The 17,392-nt window shown below is 36.0% G+C and overlaps 1 protein-coding gene across 25 annotated transcripts in view; it reads left to right on the top strand.

Annotated features, from left to right (window-relative positions):
• LOC145670271 (uncharacterized) overlaps window positions 1-17,392 on the top strand; it is a 312,108-nt gene that overhangs the window by 140,098 nt on the left and 154,618 nt on the right. For 7 of the 25 annotated variants that reach the window (XM_081739036.1, XM_081738984.1, XM_081738916.1 and 4 more), the window contains exon 1: window positions 9,021-9,168. The exons of 12 other annotated variants lie outside the window; for them this stretch is intronic. Coding sequence is in view for 2 of the 13 variants with exons in the window: in XM_081739018.1 (XP_081595144.1) it covers window positions 5,528-5,619 (92 nt within the window). In the remaining 11 variants the exon portion in view is untranslated. Of the gene's footprint in view, window positions 1-5,512; window positions 5,620-9,015; window positions 9,169-17,392 lie in introns of those variants that run through there. 6 more of the 25 variants (XM_081739018.1, XM_081738847.1, XM_081739001.1 and 3 more) reach the window with 6 other exon arrangements.

The following is a 17,392-nucleotide window of genomic DNA, read 5'->3' as shown; positions in this document are numbered from 1 at the left end:
TCTCAGAGCAGATTTCAATGGTTTTCTGTAGCAAAATATGGGGGTGGGTTCAAGTAGCCCGAACGCGAGTCTTACTTGGACCCATTTTTTACAATAATCGCCTGTGCTTTGTTTTCAATATATATAACTAAAACTGTCCTCGATGTGTGCAATAAAGCCTGTAGTTCCACTTAATATGGGTTATGACAATAACTTTCGAGTTTTCGTGGATGAAAATAGGCCGAAAGAACGAATTTGTTGCAAAATTGGGTCCAAGTAGCCCGCATCTACGGTACATTGTCGGAACTCTTTGAGGAGGAGGCCCCGCTGAGCCTTATTTCCCTACGCCACTGCATGCACCAAATAGTATAATAAACGCGCATGCGTTATTTGGCAGCATTTGGTAAATTTATGATGGAGATACCGCGGTTTTCGTTTTCAACAATGAAGTGTCTACGAAAATGAACTTCACAATTTCGTATTAATAATGCAATAGATATTGTAGTAGGATAAGCGCATATATACGGTAACTTTTGATAAATTGTCAGCGAAAATATAGTTCATTTTCAACGATAGAACTTCTCACAATGGTAATAATTAAGTAATCGCAATTTCGTATGAACCATGCAGTAGATATAGCAAGTATATTGACGTGTGTAGTGTGGCAGCATTTTATAACATAGCCCGCCTTTTTAACAAAGGAATTATCACAACAATGCAAAAAATGGAATCCTAACAACAATGAAAAAAATTACGAAAATACATTTCTTTCGTATATCATGCATTAAATATTATACTAGTACATGAGTCTGCGTAAGTAGATACTAATTAATTATTTTACAACCGAGACATCGTGGATCTTATTTTTAACAATGAAATGAAGACAGCAATGGAAATAATGGGGAAATCAAAATGTTGTATGGGTAATGCACTAGATATTGTACATACATCTGCGTGATTTGTCATCCATTCGCGAATTACTTACAGAGATATCGTGCCCACCGTTTTCAATAATGGAATGCTCACAATGGAAACAATTACCAAATCAAAATTTTCCATTGGTAACGTTCTAGACATTGTACTAGTACATAAATCTGCGCGATTTGATATCCATTAGTGAATTATTGACTGAGATAACGTGTCCAGCGTTTTCAACAATGGAGTACTCACAACAATGGAAATAATTAGGAAATCAAAATTTTGCACGGATAATGCACTAGATGTTGTATTAATACATACGTCTGTATGATTTAAGATCCATTGCTGAATTATTGACTGAGATATCGTGTCCAGCGTTTTCAACAATGGAGTGCTCATAACAATGGTAATAAATAAGAAATCAAAATTTTACACGGATAATGCACTAGATGTTGTATTAGTACATACATCTGCGTGATTTCAGGTCCATTGGTGAATTACTGACTGAGATATCGCGGCCACCGTTTTCAACAATGCAGTGCTCACAAAAATGGAAATAAATAAGAAATCAAAATTTTATACGGATAATGCATAAGATGATGTATTAGTGCATACGTCTTCGTGATTTGAGATCCATTGGTGAATTACTGAGATATCGTGTTCAGCGTTTTAAACGATGGGGTGCTCATAACAATGGGAATAAATAAATAAAAAATTTTTAAGGATAATGCTCCAAATGTTGTATTAGTACATATGTCTGCGCCATTTGAGATCCATTGATTGATTACTGACAGATATCATGTTCAGCGTTTTCAACAATAGAGTGCTCACAACAATGGATATAATTAGGAAATCAAAATTTTACACTGATAATGCACTAAATGTTGTATTATTAAATACAACTGCGTGATTTGAGATCCATTGGTGAATTATTGACTGAGATATCGTGTCCATCGTTTTCAACAATGGAGTGCTTACAACAGTGGAAATAAATAAGAAATCAAAATTTGGCACGGATAATGCACTAGATGTTGTATCAGTACATACGTCGTCGCGGTTTGAGGTCCATTGGTGAATTACAGACTGAGATATCGTGTCCAACGTTTTCAACAATGGAATGCTCGCAACAATGGAAATAATTAGGAAATCAAAATTTTACACGGATAATGCACTAGTTGTTGTATTAGTACATATGTCTGCGTGATTTACATCCATTGGTGAATTACTGACTGAGATATCGTGTTCCGCGTTTTCAACAATGAATGGTTGTAACAATGAAAATAATTAGGAAATCCAAATTTTGCACGGGTAATGGACTAGACTTTGTATTAGTGCATACGTCTGCGTGATTTGAGATCCATTGGTGAATTACTGACCGAGATATCGTGCCCAGCGTTTTCAACAATGGAGTGCTCACAACAATGTAAATAATAAGGAAATCCAAATTTTGCACGGGTAATGGACTAGACGTTGTATTAGTACTTATGTCTGCGTGATTTGACATCTATTGGTGGATTACTGACTGAGATATCGTGCCCAGCGTTTTCAACAATGGAGTGCTCACAACAATGGAAAAAATTAGGAAATCAAAATTTTGCACGGATAATGCACTAGATGATGTATTAGTGCATACGTCTGCGTGATTTGAGATCCATTGGTGAATTACTGACCGAGATATCGTGCCCAACGTTTTCAACAATGGAGTGCTCACAACAATGGAAATAATGACTAAATCAAAATTTTGCAAGGATAATGCACTAGATATTGTACTAGTACATATATCTGCGTGATTTGAGATCCATTGGTGAATTACTGACTGAGATATCGTGTTCCGCGTTTTCAACAATGAATGGTTGTAACAATAGAAATAATGACTAAATCAAAATTTTGCACGGATAATGCACTAGATAATGTTGAGGTACGATAATGTTCTAAGTTTGGTTTTATTATTGCTTGAAGTAAAGTAGTTATTGTGTTTCAATCTTTTTTTAATTTTCTACTACTTCTATTGGACGAGGGTTGCGCCATCTAATGGCTCAGCTTCAAACTACTTAGAGGTATTGAAGAACCTTATGCTTTCTATTTGTATCTTCAATCGTCGTCGGCAATTCAAAACCTGTTATGTGCATTTTGCAGGAGAAGCGAAAAACAGTATCCAGGTTAGATATTTCGCTTTATAAAAGTGATGTTATAAGTAATATTTGATGTTGCACGTAACTTGATACCTTCTCCTCGCCTGGTCCCCTAAATGTTTTGGCCTCCTAATTATTAAGAGTAGTTATTGATAAAAGAGATCCAGAATTGTGACGATTGGACCCCTAGCATATTTGTGCCTCTCTCCTAAACTTTAATGGCTGGTTGCGGACCTTAATGAGCAGACTCAGCCTGTTAATCTTCTATTTGTGTTGTGTAATCGTATGGGATGGTTACAAATTATGTCGTGCTAAATATAAAGCTTCTGCAAGTTGTTTCATGAACATGGCTTTACAATCCCCCCCTTTTTTTTTGATAAATTATTGGCTCACCTCTCTGGCTATGCCCTCGCGTTCTGTACTAGATTTATGCTTTTGATTAGCAACATTGATCGTTGGTGGTCAAGAAAAATTGGCGGTATAAAGTTTCTTTTGTGTTGTGATTTGAAATGAATATTTGTTTTATTGTATATGAAGAAGATTACATTTATAACTAAGAGCTGTGGAAAGTGTTCGGCTGCAACAAGGTATAGTAACTTACTAACTTTTAGCAAATGATGACTACGATAACAGTACCAGACACAAATTTAATTGATTTTTTGTTAACAACTACCCTATCTCGGTTGACTTACGAGCAGCGCTGCTCTCTGAAAGGGATACGACCTACCCCAAAGCTTTCCATAAAAACAACAATTAGCAATCGGTCGCGAATATTTCAGTCTTCGTGGTATGATGATACTTTTTGTTGGCTTTCTGGGTGTTCTTTAGGGAATAAAATGTTATGTTTCGTCTGCATTATGTTTAGGGCAAATAAGTAAGAGTGGTGTTCAAATGGTATTTCTGATTTGGGTAATTTCATGAAGAAAGCTATAAAACATGAGTCATCGGAACAACATTTGCTGCATAATGAATCTTTTCACTTGTTAAGGAGAATACACATTGAACATGTAATGCATTGTATTGTATCAGACAAGTGACTAACTTTGGCATCCCCATTTCGGAATACCACGCTACACTACTGATTGCGTGCAAGAAAATTTTTAAGAAATTTACGTATTTCATTGAAAACTGACAACAATATTGACTTAATGGGGTGCGAATACTTTCTGGGAGCGACGCGTCTTTTACTCATATCCAACACTTTTTCTTTCTCCTTGCTCTTTTGGCGCCCCTTGCTATCAGTGCCCGGGGCGGGCGCCACACCCGCTCCCCGCCCTTGGCTACAGCTTTGCCTATAGTGAGCTGAATAAGACAAAAAAACACATGTTCCATTTTTTGAGCGTTACGACCTTTTACCTTAACATATATGCTTCGTGTTATCATGAAAATTGTCACAAGGGGTGGACAACAGACCAGGGCTTCGCAGAAACCAACGACATAGGTCTTAAAAGCTGATTTAGAGTATTTTAGGATCTAACCCTTGAATTAGGGCATATTAGACCCTAGAAAATTAATTTTTTTCTTACTGAAAAAGGAAAGATAAAATTTCTCCATTAATTACACAGAAATAAAATAGGATCAAACCTAAGAATCTCAAGCTTAATTATAATGGGCCTTATGCAGTCATTGTGAAGAGTGATTAGTGTCATACTGAAGAGTTCGACTAACATATGTTTCCTGCTGTAGTCAGGCCTTTAGTGTGACGCTAATCATACGTCAAAACGACTCTCGCATAAGGCCCAATATGCCCCCTTCTCCCGATGGAAGCAGTATAGATCGGAATTGGCCCAAGTCGTTGGATAGTCATTTGATCGCCAATAATTAGCGTTTGATCGCCAAGCGTACTGATATGTAATGTAGGATGGCTAACAAATTTGTTAGTACCCATGAAAGCAAAATTGATCGGAATTGAGCCAGATCGTTTCATCGTCGTTTGACCGCGTTTGATCGCCAATAAAACGATATCAAGGGCTAATAATAAGCCCCTTGCAAAGCTATATGTAGTATGTCAGTATGTTTTGGGATCAAACGATAATTATTCCTGATCAAACGATCTGGGCCAATTCCGATTAAACTTCCTTTGATGGTGGGCGCTAACAGGTCGTCGGTAAACGTTATTGTTCAGAAAATGAAAGAATGAAAAATACACAAGTTATTCAGGGCTTTGTTGTGCCTCCTTGCAACTACTGTGAATCAGTTTTGTGCTGCCAGATTTTCTTTTGTCTCAGGCGGGGCGGGATGATCCCCCTACAGCGTTTCTAGAATTCCACTCTAAAAGCCCCTAGAACTGATCTGTTTCACAGCAGACACACCACACTTGAGCTCTGTTGGGATCCTGTGTAAGTTTGTCTGTTAGGCAAGCGTACGTACAAATTGAAAGAGTAAACGTTTATTAGAGAATGAGAAGAAGTAAGTTTACAAATTGAATATTTGTTCACGACATAAGTGAAGGGTAATTGTGTACCCTTGAAAATTCCCAACTTTTGATCATAGTGCAAATGGGGAACAAGAAAAACCTAGTGCGGAAATCAGTGCACAAGAGCAGGAAACTGTCAGCGAAACGTAGGGCATGGATGATAACTTTTCATAGGTAAAGTATCACAAACTAGATTTTTCGTATGATCAAAATAAATTTCGGTAGATTATATATTGTGCACTCTCGTATTATAATTCGTATATAAATAAGACATATGCATTTAGGTAGGCATGTAATAATGCCCCTTTATTACTTCTGGTGGATGAGTGGTAAGCTCATTTCGTAGTAATAAAGGGATCCGGGAGCGGACACAAGTGGTTCCCGCGTACTTCTTTGTAAACAGATTTCCATTCACAAAACAGGAAAAATCTCCGAACTATGACAATGATCAAACTTTATATATATAGAGTCGTGGATTCAAAGGACGCTGAGATATACACTGGATGGATATATATATATATATATATATATATATATATATATATATATATATATATATATATATATATATATATATATATATAATCCTTTCGAGTCCTCGTCTTGGGACACAAATTGCACTATGTGGGAACGTCGCAAATAAAGTACCATAGATTAGGTTTACCAATCTATCAAATAGTTATATCGATTCTTTCCAGATGGCAGCTGAAGTCGATATTGATTAACACTAGCATCACTTATTAGTGTAGCAATCGATTCAACTGCTGTTGTATTTGTAGAGTGATTCTAATCATGAGCGCCGACTACGTGGGTTCTCCGGGGCTCCAGCACCCACACAAATAAATCTTGTGGGTGCGGGGCACCCACATGATTTTTATTTGGACCCAGATTTGATCCCGTTTCTCTTGCAATTAATGCAGCCGTGTTACCGACTGAGCTAGGGCAGTCCCAACTCATTCTTATAGTACCGGTGTATTTTACTTTATCGCAGTACAGCCCTTTATGACAGTGTTCATAGAAGATTTTAACTAAAAACAAATGAATCAAATATCGAGACTTCTCTGAAAACATATAGACTAGCACCTTCCGTCACTGATATGCACACACATAAAGTTTGGAAAGTTGGCGCCGTTGATGCTAATTGCTCCAAAGTAATTTGCGATGTTGTCACATTCTAAATTTTGATTACCCATAGCGATTGAAGGAGGCCCCGGAGGGCAAACCACCATATGACATTTTTGCTTTACTTTAGCTTGTAGATAGATAGATAGATCTTGCATCATTGCTTTTGACATGGGCGACTAGAACAAGAAGCCGGTACTTTCAGGATACATTATTGTGTTATATGTCGTACGTCTTTGGTAAATGGAATATATTCTTTTTGCATAATGTGACTTCGTCAAAATTAATAATTTGGATTTGAGAATCTGTGGAGTCAAAACCAGTATATTCTGAGAACAAAGTTTATACACATAGTTTTCTGTAATCGTAGTAATTTATATAGATGTATTGTTGATATGAATCTTTTCGACATTTGTCTATATTTCTTTCTCGTATGAAGACTTGTTTTCCAACTTTAAAATATATAAAATCACATTATATACAGTGCATTATAGTAGCAAGCACGTAATATATTATGACGACAAAATAACAAAATAATATGTGAAATATGAAATCAAACAGGTGTAGTAGCTCACTGCTATAATGTCAAATGTCCTGAATTTGTTTCTAGTGTTGCCACGAGACAAGAAAATACGAGATTTTAGCTGTCTCCTCTCGTGAAAATGCCATCTCGTCTAGCAACATTATTAGCTTCCAAGATAAATATAATATTCTTATGTAAGTACTTATTTTTATGTGCCATGACTATATGCAATGCAGTTGATACGACACGGATGTTGGTTTGATTAAATAAATAAATAATAATAATAATAAAACTAAAACTCATATTTGATGTTGGAATAAAATGTAAAGTACATTTACATACACGGGTATTCAGTTGGTAGACTACTGAGGCATTGCGGTGATTCTTCTTACTTTGTTTTCAATAACTATTTCTTCGTTTATTATCATTTCATATTCACCGCATGTTCTAATTACAATGTATTCCTAATTACAATTGATTCTTCTCTATTCGCCAAGAGACATAACGTCTAGAGTCGTATACATTTATCCTCTTTGAACTTTATTTTTGTACAAGTTCTTTCAAGAAGAGAGAGCATTTTTATCTTCTATTTTCAGTTTTTACTCTGATCTGATTCATATACAGATAAGTCTTCTATCTTAGTTCGTTCTTCCATGATTTAAAATCTCCATTAGAATATTCCCACTGATAACGTTACTCTATCGAAATAAAACAAGATTATCATACCTTTTCCCTATAATATCCCATTTCCTTGAGCCAAAATTCGTCCAGCATTTGATTCCGGAGTGGATTTTGAGTTTAACGTCCCGTTCAGCAGCAGGGCTATATGAGACGTGGACCCGCTGATTATAAAGTGGAATCTGAACCACATGAGCTCCCGCCGGGAATAGAACCCGGGCCTCCCACGCCAAAGGTGCATACGCTAACCGCTTAGCCACGGAGGAGCTGGGGTTTGATTCCAAAGTATCACTCAAATATTTCGGTGCTGTTGACCAAACATTGAGAAAAGAATTGACAAGCTAAAAAAAAATGTGGACTCCGATCTTCAGCTCTCGTAAAGTTAATCTGCACCTTTTAATGCAATTCCTTCCCTTAACAAGTTCTACTACTCCTCGGGGTTTGCCTCTAACACACCACCGTCAACAGTCCGGCACTGCGGTCGCCACCTGACCGTTGGCAACACAGACAACATGCATTTCCAACTTAGGTGTTTCCATGAAATTGATTATATATATAATATGATTAGATGATTAGTAAGATTGTATAATTACAATACCTTTCGGGGATACAGTATACGTAAGACCGTCTGAGTTCCAGAAGAAGCTGGACGCTCATACTTTTAGGGATTATTCATTGAGTATCTACGAACTTAGAAAGGGGGTAACAAACCCACTTTCATTTGCTTATCCACTGATACGAAAATAAAAAAGAACGTACCTATTTGCCCTTGTACTTTATATGCTATAGCGCATTACATTATATGCAACAAGGATTTTGGTCTGCATCATGATATAAATTTAAAACTATTTAACATTTTTCGAATCGAAATCAACAAAATTTATTCTAGAAAGTAAAAATAGAATGTTAAGCACATATAATGAAGACAACGCAGTGATTTGGTAACGTATAAATATATAATATGAAGTATCCTCGCGCACGGAAGACAGGGTGTTCTCATGTATACTATTACCCATTTCGGGCCTTATGCAGAGTCGTTCTGACGTGTGATTAGTACCATATTAAAGAGTTCGACTAACATATGTTTCCTGCAGTAGTACGGCTTTTAGTATGACTCTAATCGCACGTAAAAACGACTCTGCATAGGGCCCTTCATTTTTATATTTGGCCTACACATAGTTCAAATCCACTACTTTTGGACCACAATCTCGTTACTTTTTAACCGTCAGATCTGGCAACTTGGTTCGTGGTTCGGTTCAGTTGTCACGTCTTTCCTTAGTTCGGTTTCGTATTGTGTTTGTACTTCAGTGCGGGTGATTCGGGAGTGTTTAAATGATTTCGTCGTTGATTTTGAACATACGATGATTACTGTTAATATTATATGATTCTTGTCGCAACAGGTTTGATCCAGTTAATGTTTTTGATGTTATTCTTGTTCGTAAAGAACAAAAGATAACATTTGAGTATCACATTCGGCATTGGTTTTTGGTAGTTCCCTTTTGTTTGTAAACGTTTGTTTCTTGCCTCTTCGAAATACACTCTTACTTAACCAGAACTCTCTCTCTCTCTCTTGATCTTAGGATAAATACTGCGGCACTGAAGGTTTAACATGCACACTTGTAATAATAACTGTTATTTGGTAGCTATTTTAGGGTCTTCCAATAAAACCAACAAAAGATTTCTGATTACGAATAGTTTGTCATAAAAGAAATGGTAATTTTACGGTCAAAATGAGTAAGAGCACATGAAAGAGAGGACGTGTAGAGTAAGGTGCAGGTGTAGTTTTGGCGCACGACATTTTGGAATATTTACAGGTACATTTCCATACTTCGCATGAAAAGACATGAGAGGTGCTATTGAAACTCGTATAATTGCCAAATCCTAATACTTTTCACTACCTTTTCATGGGCGCGTACTCACCTTCGCTGATTCGCCTGCACCCTTCAGACCAGCCCCGTACTGGCCGTGCCCATTTCGCCGTGCACTAACTCGGTTAGGTAACATTCATGTTTTTAATGGTCATTTATCATATTTGTTTTCTTACACTGTAGTTTTTATGCTACATATCCGGAAGCTGTATTTATACGCAAATCGTAAAAAAAAAAAAAAATTGCTTCTGGTACCCCCTTCAAATTTTATCTAGGTCAAATGAGATATTTTCACGTCATCCAGTGAAAACTTTTAGGGAACAATAAGAAGGAAATTAGTGAAAGAATTATAATTTTTCAACAATTGTTTCTAGTAGTGCGCCAAAAGTAAACTTGTACGTAGATTCCATGGCGGAGATTTTGTATAATGTAGGAAACTAGTATTTCATGTTTACAAGTGTGAAACCATTACAAGGGCTACGGCCTGTATTAGGATTAACTTCAATGAATGCATTTTAAAGACGACTGTGTAACATACCCCTTTCGGGTTAAGTTCCAAAGTTGGGCGTCCGTTTGCAGCAAAATTTTTAAAATTTACAGGAAGGATATGTATAATTTGATCGTTTGTGTGCTTGATAATATATAAGAGTCTCGAAAAATCTGTTTGTTATATATAAGCGGTTATAAACATGGGACTATACGGCGAGCGGAGGGAACTACTTGGCGCAAGGTAACTGAACAGTTGCATTGTAGGAAAAAAAACGAGCATTTATGTTATTAACATGGCGAATGTACAAGGGCAATGAACTAACAGTTTTAAGATTTATGAAGCAATACGTTGATAACGAGCAAAATCTTTTAAAAGTTTGTGAAGAGCACGGATTAATGAACCTAATAACAAATTGCAGAAAATATGGAAGGGAGATAACAGCGAAAAAACCTGGCGAAAGCGGACGCCCAACTTCGGAATAAATGCCCCCCTTTCTACTGCTGGTGTATTTCTGCACTATACAGGAAAATACTGATGTTTACAAGTCTAGAGTTACAAATGCTGTAATCAATGTAATTTTATGTAATACCAAGTGTTTTCTTGCACTGTCCTCGTTTTTGCGCATATCTTCCGTCGTTAACGAGCCTGCTTTCAGCGGACGCATTGCCACGTGATCCATCCTGCTATGACTCGGTTAGATAGCATTCTATCTTTTATTGGCCATCTAGCACAAGTTGCTTTGTGCTTTTTACACGGTCGATGTTATGACATACGCCCGAAGCTTATTTATATCCGTAAGAGGAAGCCCTGGTAAAGTGAATCTCGGTAAAAGAATTCAAACCCTACCGTAAGAAAACTTTTAAAACAGTACGAGTGAATTTCTTGATGAAATAATAAGCATTTAATTGGATAGCAGGCACTACAATAGCACGTGATATCAGATTGCACACTTGTTATAATCTGACTCAGTTATTTGCAGCACATCAGGGTAATAACAGTCCAGATCGGATTAGGAAATCATTTAAAGCAATAAAAGTAAAAGTTTTTTTTTTTTTTTTTTTTTTTTTTTAATTTGACGGATTATTCTTAATCTGTATCCGGAAAAGATTGCTGTAAGTATAGTTTGTTTGTATAATTTCGTACGAGAATAATGCATTTAATATGCTATGATCGTTACATTTTCCTTTTTACCAGCAAAAATCTATTATGAAGTAAATGATTGTAATGCTGTGTTTCCACAATGTAAATTGCTTCCCGCGACCATTCTGTTTAATAAATCTCATAAAGGGGGAAATAACAAATCACATGGTGCACGTTTTTATAATAATGCTACGTTCAGTGAGTATTCAAAACAACTTCACAGTTTTTCTTTACATATGACCGCAGGTTAGGTTACTTTAGTGTATACGAAGGCAACTGCCGCAAATGGCTGCCCCGGATAAGACCTACAGGCTTCTTTTGAACGTTATATTACTACTTGTTTGTTCTTTCTTTAATGATGACAATTCACTGTCAGTATCTTTTAGCTTCTCCCCGAATCTTCTACATATAAGATCTCCAGTGTTACTTACTTCATAAAATATAGCTGAGCGAACGAAGGAGGTTAGAAGCCCGCAGGGCTCGTTGTTTTCTACTTTTATGACAATTTAAACAAAAACAAGGCACTCGGTTCTGGAGCCATGAAACGAGTTGGGGAAGATTATAAATGCCATTCTTCACTTTTTTTCTTATTCTGACATTTCGTCTGATTGTGTTCATTTTCCCGTAAATTTTGTATTTCGGGGCTGCTATCCGTGGAAGTTAATCCGGTAACAATATACGAGACGAGTAAATAATTTCTTACTGCCCGGTAAATATTCAAAACTTCTATAAAAGGAGAGGGGCTGTCCTAGAGTAGATCCGGTTTATTCATATAACCGGTGGTAGTACCGATGAAGATCTCGCAGCAAAAAGAACTGCTATAGATGTAAGAAGGTTGACCACTGTAGTCTCGTTCTGTTAGCGACTTTGCAGTTTTACAGACAACAAAAAAGGATTGTGGAGGGAGTTGCTGACAGTCATTGGTATTTGTAGTGTTAGTGAGCAACGTAGTAGGTTAAGAAACTGTCAGATGTAACTTACCTATTATCTGGCCTTCCTACTCTTCTTTATATCTTACAATGTAGTGTGTTACCAATTTTGCTTAAAACCAGCTATATGGTCTCATGGACCGGCTGATTTTGGTTATGGCGCATACTGTAACTTTTAAATCAATTCCAATATTGAAACAATTTTAAGGCTAATCCTTACTAATTGAAAGTAATTTAAGTTACAACTTCCCATAAAAAATGTTTATAGAAAAATGTAATTTGATTTCCTTTTATAGTACTCATGTAGCCCAAAACATTTCTTGCTTCTACTACTACTACTTTAGGTTGCCAGAGCAACCTGATGGAGTGCCACTACTACACGTTTTACTGTATATCTGACGCCGACTTAATTATGACAATAATGAGTTTCCTTCCGAGACCTCTTTCCTTGGTTTCCTAATTGCAGTAGTACCTGAAAGGCAGTTTGGACATCGTCGCTATTCACGTACGAATACAACTCAGTATATGGCCACCATAGTGGAGTGGAAGAATCAACTCAGATTTGACCTGGAATCAATGCCTGACACAGACTTCCCTTAGTCTCGACGGAGGGTAGTCACTGCCATGATCCAAAGATTACAACTCTACCTTTCATCTTACGGACGGAAAGTCGTCGAATCTATGAGTTATGGTAATAACTCGTCTCTCAAGAAGAGTCTAAAAATAATAATAATAATAATTACAAAAAAAGTGAAGAATATTTTCTAATTTCGATTGCCAAAAGCATCCGTGTCAACAATTCACAGGATCGGGATCGTACCTTAATACGCTATTATCCTTGCACTTATTTCCAATTTTCAAAATCTGATACTTTCGTCTTTCTGCTAGCAGTTCTTTCCGTTTATTGGATACACACTGATTTCTTATCGTTATACTTTATTTATTAAACTACTTGCAGTCTTAAATAAAACATTCATTCTTAAAACGTGAGGTTTGTTAACACAGGGATTCGGCTATAGAACATTCTGCTGGCAAATGTAAGATCTCAAACCAATCCGTTCAAACGCTCGATCATACAATATATAAATAAAAAGTCGTGGATTAAACTTTCGTTTCATGTTTGCACAAGTGCATATGAAGTTACAAGGAATCAGGATACGAATATGTTAGTGCAACATATTGTCTGTCCTGTGTTTACATTACCATTACACATACCTACACACACACACATATATATATATATATATAATATCAGGCCTTGTTTCCATTTTGTACTAATACACAATAACACACTGAGCAGGGTTATGTGATAATGATCAGGAGTGGAAGTCTGATGAAGACACAGTTATTGTGTTGAAAGTGTTACGTGATACTTTTTTTTTTTTTTTTTTTTTTTTTTTTACATATTATCATATTGCTCAGTGTGTTATTGTGTATTAATATATACGGTATATATATATATATATATATATATATATATATATATATATATATATATACCGTATATATATTAATGTACGTATATATATATACCGTATATATATTAATATACGTATATATATATACCGTATATATATTAATATACGTATATATATATACCGTATATATATCAATATTTGGGATATATTTCTTTCAAATATATTTACTTACAATACTACACAATATGCAGACATCCCAAGGAGGATCTGCTCTCCACACCAGGGGTGGGTAATCTACCACTGAGTTGGCACCGTCCGCTACCCTTAACAAAGTTCAGCTAAACCTTACAACCGAAGATAACCTAAGCTACCCGTATCAAAGCACAACTAGGATAAATGTAACATAAGTCTAACCAGTTACAAGCCGTGGTAGTAAAACGAAAGTTAAGGGTACACATATATTAGAATTACGAAATTCTATTGGATTCTAAGCCCCCAAGTCTTCGTATAAAGCGTTAGCAGTGAATTGAAAATTCGTTTCAACGGGAGTGGTTGTCTCATTTGTCAAAGAAAGGAGTTGGCAATAATTAACATGTATTATTTCTTCATAGTAATACAATATAAATGTATAATGTTCAATAAGGATGAAATGAAACATGAAGATAATAAATATTTGAGAATAACAAGAGTAAAGAATGAAACTTAAATATGGATAAGTCTCAGTAAGATATATTTGCATTACCACAGTTATATAGAAATGTAGTGTGGGGAAATCGTGAAATTCTTTTATTTACCTTATGTGGATGATGCCCTCATTATAATTGGGAGTTTAAAATAAGTAAGATCGAATTGCTGTCTGAATTTGTTTAATTTTCAAGATTTTCGCTGGTTGATATATCAAACGTGTGACGAATATATTGGCTACGATTCTTGAGGAATAGTGTTCGAGAAAAATACTCGAAATATTGAAACAGAGGTTTGCAAAGGAGTTGAGTTTATTTTAACATCCCTTGTATGAGCGAGGCTATATGAGACGGGACTTACTGATTAACGTGGAAACCGAACCACATGAGCTTCCGCCGGGGATCAAACCCGGGTCTCCCACGCCAAAGGCACGTACCAAACCGCTTAGCCAAAGGAGCTCCGGTTTGCAAAGGAAAATAAATAAAAAGGTCAAAAGTGCCATTTTACATTAAGTTCCTTTACATTTTTTCCTTCAGTATTCGAGTGAAAGTATAGTTCCGTGTAAGTTAATCGGAGAGTGATGTAGTGTATTAGAAATGAAATGAATTAAAATGTTTAAGTTTTACGTCCGACGCTTATGCCGGCTAGGCTAAAGGAGACGATGATGAACCTAAATGAATGAAATTATGGAATGAAGAAATAGGAGGAAACGGAAGAACCCCGAGAAAACCTACGCACACGGTGTTTGTCCACCACGAAACTCACTTGGCGTGAAGTGGGATCGAACCAAGGACCCCATTCACCAGAGGTAATCGCTCTGCCACTGAACAACCGTGCCCTGTAGTGTATTAGAATGAATACTTTTAAAGAAGGCATTGTACATACTTCAACCCGGGCAGAATCGGAAATTCAATTATGATGAAGCATTTTAATACGATAAATTAATATCTCGCTGAGAATTAACTTGAACGGTGACTGAACAAGCACCTATGAACATTTCATAGGTGTTTTGTTGGTTGCTTTTGTAGGCCTTGTATTGCAAAGTATTTCATCGGTTGATGAATTTGTAGTATCTACAACAGGGTTGGCTGGTTTAAACCAAGGTGGTTTAAACCATGGTTTAAACCAAGGTTTAAACCAGCTGGTTTTTTCAAAGAAACCAACTGGTTTAAACCAAAAAACAAAAAAATGTTCATAAAAGTGTAAGTGTTTGTAAAATCTTGATGAACACACATTTGTGGGTTATCACGTTTCACTCCCGTATATTATTCGTATTATATTCAGACCTAAATTCCCCATTCATTACTCAAAAAGATTATACTACAAAAGCAACTTACAAGTTTACTTTGTGATTTTTACAAGTTTATTTTGTGATTTTTTTGTAGTTGTTGTTATTATTGTTATGTAATTGCAATCGAAGAAAAATTCTAAATATTGTTTCGTTCCAATGTTTACTATTGATAAAATACATCGAAAATGCCGTACTTTTTGTGTGTGTGTTGGGGGGGGGGGGTCATACAGACCCCACGAGAGGCATTTAGCGAAATAAGTATCTTTGCTATCTATTTATGTATAAATGAGTTTGAGCCAAAGTGGACTCAAATAATTCGTATCTTTATTACTTTTCTTATTGATATGCAGATTAAGTCGGTGTATTTCTTTAATTTGGACCAATAAAAATCGTTGTTAACTAACTTGAACTAAATTAGTTCTTCTGTACTCCGTAGTAGTTTGAAATTGTTCATATGTAATTCTGTGTAATGGTTTCACTTGTATCTTTTTGTCCTTCTGAAATGACTCTTGACAGTTATATTAAGAAGCATGTAAAGATCAGTATGACTTTTATTATTATTATTATTATTATTATTATTATTATTATTATTATTATTATTATTATTATTATTATTATTATTATCAGGATTCGTGAGTGAATGAGTCGGCAGACGTATCGCATTTGTGGCCAATTAGTCCTGGTTCTGAGTTCAAATGGAGGACAATTTCTCTGGGATGTAACTCGAGAAGCGGTTTTTATTCCGCTTTAAGCTTATGTGACCCCTTCCAGCATAACCCGGTTATTGCATAATAACATCAAGGCGAAACAAACTTATTTCTGTCCATATATGATATGAATATATAGGGCAAATCATTTAAACCATAAAAACCTGGTTTAAACCAAAAAAACCTGGTTTAAACCAAAAAAACCGGTTTTTTTGGTTTTTTTAATAAAAACCATGGTTTTTGCCAACCCTGATCTACAAGCACTGGCTTACATCTCCCGTTTAATTTAGAGAACCCTTGTGCAAGGAGTGTAAACTTAACACACGTTCCAACTAAAAGGTGGCTAATTTACTTTTTGGATCAATATATCAGCATTTTTTCCTGACGTTAATCTCGTTCAATTTAAAATCATGTTGGTACTTAAAATTCATTAATGGAGTGAAACAGTGCGCGACTGGACCGAGATTTTTACCAGGGTCCATGGCGTACCACGCCAATGTGTTAAGCAGTTCTCTACCCAGTTTGACTTACGTTTATTCAGAGGTATGTTTATCCAAAAATAGGGACTGAAATTCACTGTTTACTTTACTGTTTAAGATCGGGTTACTGTTTTACTATCATTTCACTGCTCCCCCCCCCCCCACTTCTGTGATTTTCCTCGTCTGCCATGTGAAACAGATGTATATGGCACTTGTTTTATTCTTTTGTTGCTTCTCACGAATATGTTAGTAAGTTTAATGAAAGATATGATCAAGAGCCTCTGAGAGAAGTTGTAGAAATCGAATGGAAACTTTCTATCAGGGACATATTCCATGTGAAAACATCACATGTCAAAATCATCGCTCAACCATCAGGGTTTTTATATATATATATATAAACATTTTTACCAAAGCTTACTTGCTAATGACGTGCTAAGAAAGATTATCAGACTTTTCATCTTGGTGGCCATCTTGAATTTGGACTTATTTTACTTTACTGCCGCGCGTGAAAATAAGGTTTGGAATGGTATAGAAAACAGGCTGCTGCATGGTTACTACGAAAGGTAGTTGCTGTTTGTACTACCTTAAAGCAGAAATATTGGTGTCTCATAAAGTATA

Source organism: Thermobia domestica, chromosome 2 (assembly GCF_964235325.1).
Source record: "Thermobia domestica chromosome 2, izTheDome1.hap1.1, whole genome shotgun sequence".
In the NCBI taxonomy this organism is placed as follows: domain Eukaryota; kingdom Metazoa; phylum Arthropoda; class Insecta; order Zygentoma; family Lepismatidae; genus Thermobia; species Thermobia domestica.
Note: the sequence above shows the minus strand (reverse complement) of the source record. Positions and strands in the feature narration are given on the sequence as shown.